The 2,093-nt window shown below is 44.7% G+C and overlaps 1 protein-coding gene across 6 annotated transcripts in view; it reads right to left on the reverse strand.

Annotated features, from left to right (window-relative positions):
• Positions 1–365: 365 nt before the first annotated feature.
• The window catches only part of Cdca2 (cell division cycle associated 2), a 47,666-nt gene continuing 45,938 nt past the window's right edge, over positions 366–2,093 (reverse strand). For 4 of the 6 annotated variants that reach the window (XM_021181538.2, XM_029469019.1, XM_021181539.2 and 1 more), the window contains exon 15: positions 366–1,676. In XM_021181538.2, coding sequence (XP_021037197.1) covers positions 517–1,676 — 1,160 coding nt within the window. In that variant the 3' untranslated portion in view covers positions 366–516. The remainder of the gene's footprint in view (positions 1,677–2,093) is intronic. The other 2 variants (XM_021181541.2, XM_021181540.2) reach the window with 1 other exon arrangement.

Here is a 2,093-nt window from a genome sequence, read left to right on the forward strand (position 1 = left end):
TTTGAACAATCTGGAAGGATGACTGCACAGTTATGTTTAATTACATATTCATTTACAATAGTTTCTCTATAGAGTTCCAGTCAATGAATTAAAATCTCAAATACAGGGCCTCATTGTCACTTAATTAGCAAAGGAAAACTCAGATTTGAGACAGACAATGAAGTCATCAAAGCTGGTCAATTTAAGAAAAGAATAAGTCATTCTAAAGGACTTTTTCCAGAACAGCCAAAGCCTTTAGTGGTAAATGGTAAAAGGAATGAAACTGCAGAAACACACTGTTGGATCTAGAAAGGAATGCTTTAACACGAGAAAGGCAAAACAAAAAGACAAACATATATTTAGAGGGAGAAGAAAGAAATTAATGTATTTCTACTTAAAGTCATCATAACTCAAATGATTTTTATTAGAAACGTGCAATGCACTGAAGTGGCCTACAGGAAGCTGGGTCCTCTTCCTTAAGTCCAATGCCAGGTGGAATGGTCTGTTCCTGCCTTTGTTCTCCTGGGCCCAGCCCCCTCAGGGCAGCTGAGAGCTTTCTCCCTTGAGCGAGGGTTTTCTCTTGCAGTCTGGTGGCTGAGTGGCACTGTTAGCATCTGTGAGGGTAGGCCCACAAAGGCTTCTCCTCTTCCTAGGTAGCGCAGAAGACCTGACACCCTGGCTCTCACTGCCCGAGACAGCGGGCAGGGGCCCTGGGTTTTGTCCTGAGGATGTGGTCTCTTCTTTGGAGGATGTACGTTCAAATCCCCTGCTGTCTAAGGTACAGATTGTCATTCTTCTGGGTTTCTGCAAAGCAGAAGGACTTGGGGACAGCCACACAAGCCCTGTATTTTCCAAGTCTTTCTGGAGCCTTGTGCTGCGTCTCACCTTGGTTTTACTGCTTGTCCTCTGAAAGCTTTGCTCTATGGTGTTAGACAGCTCTTCAATCAGCTTCGCGTTTTCTAAACTAATTTCCACAAAGTTTTCCCCACTGCAGGAAGACACAGGATTCCCATTTTGTTCCAGGTATGAACTCTGACCCCCACAACACACTGTGCGTCTTCTCCATTTCCTCTCTCTTCCACTGGCAGTGCTGCCATTTCCTGCACATTTCCTTCCCACATTCTTACTGTGGCTTGTGGGTTCTTTTATATTTTGAATGAGGACATCTTCTGAACAGTTAAGGTCTCTTTTTGAGTCAGTAGAGACAGGGCTGCCCTGCAGATTCCCCTGTGGAGCTAAGCATTCACTCTTTTTCTCACACTTTAGATTCATACTTTCTGAAACGATAAGGATCTCACAAGGATTTTCCAAATTTTGACCAGCCTTGAAAAGGTCCTGGCTCTGAGGGCTGCCCAGAGGTTTTGAATTCTTGGACACGATGTGATCTTGGGTCACAGAAGCCGGAGGCACAAGACTGCTTTCCATCTTGGTCCCGGGTTTTGGCCCCTTTGCACTTTGACACTTACTCTCTGCTCTGGTGTTCCCTTCACTGCCTGTGTCTCTGGTACTGGTCTTTGGCCCTCCCTCAGAAGCAGGAGTGAGAGGCAACAGGTAGCAGCACTCCTCAGAGACCCGAGACTGATGACTAGCTGGATCCAGCTCAGGCGGATCTGCCTTCTGTGGCAAGTGTCTCTTACTTTGTGTGGGAATTTCAAACATGTTCACTTCTTCCAGCTGACCACGTTTGTTGAAATCATCTATGGGCAATATAAACACACTTAGAGTCAATTACAAAGGAACAGTGCAATGCCTGTCAAATGAGCAGTGTTTCATAGACATAAATGCGCTCGCTATAATACGGTCGTTTTCAGCTTTCAGAACTTACACAGCCTACACTCATCACACGGTTCCTGTCCTCATCTGTCACTTTGTCCCTCTTACTGCCCCAGCCCACAGGTTAAGAAAACAAGTGTTCAACGCATGAATTAATAAAGCACCCAATATATAAAGAACTCAAGAAGGTGGACTCCAGAAAGTCAAATAACCCCATTAAAAAATGGGGCTCAGAACTGAACAAAGAATTCTCGCCTGAGGAATACCGAATGGCAGAGAAACACCTGAAAAAATGTTCAACATCCTTAATCATCAGGGAAATGCAAATCAAAACAACCCTG

This window comes from Mus caroli, chromosome 14 (assembly GCF_900094665.2).
Source record: "Mus caroli chromosome 14, CAROLI_EIJ_v1.1, whole genome shotgun sequence".
Classification (NCBI taxonomy): Eukaryota; Metazoa; Chordata; class Mammalia; order Rodentia; family Muridae; genus Mus; species Mus caroli.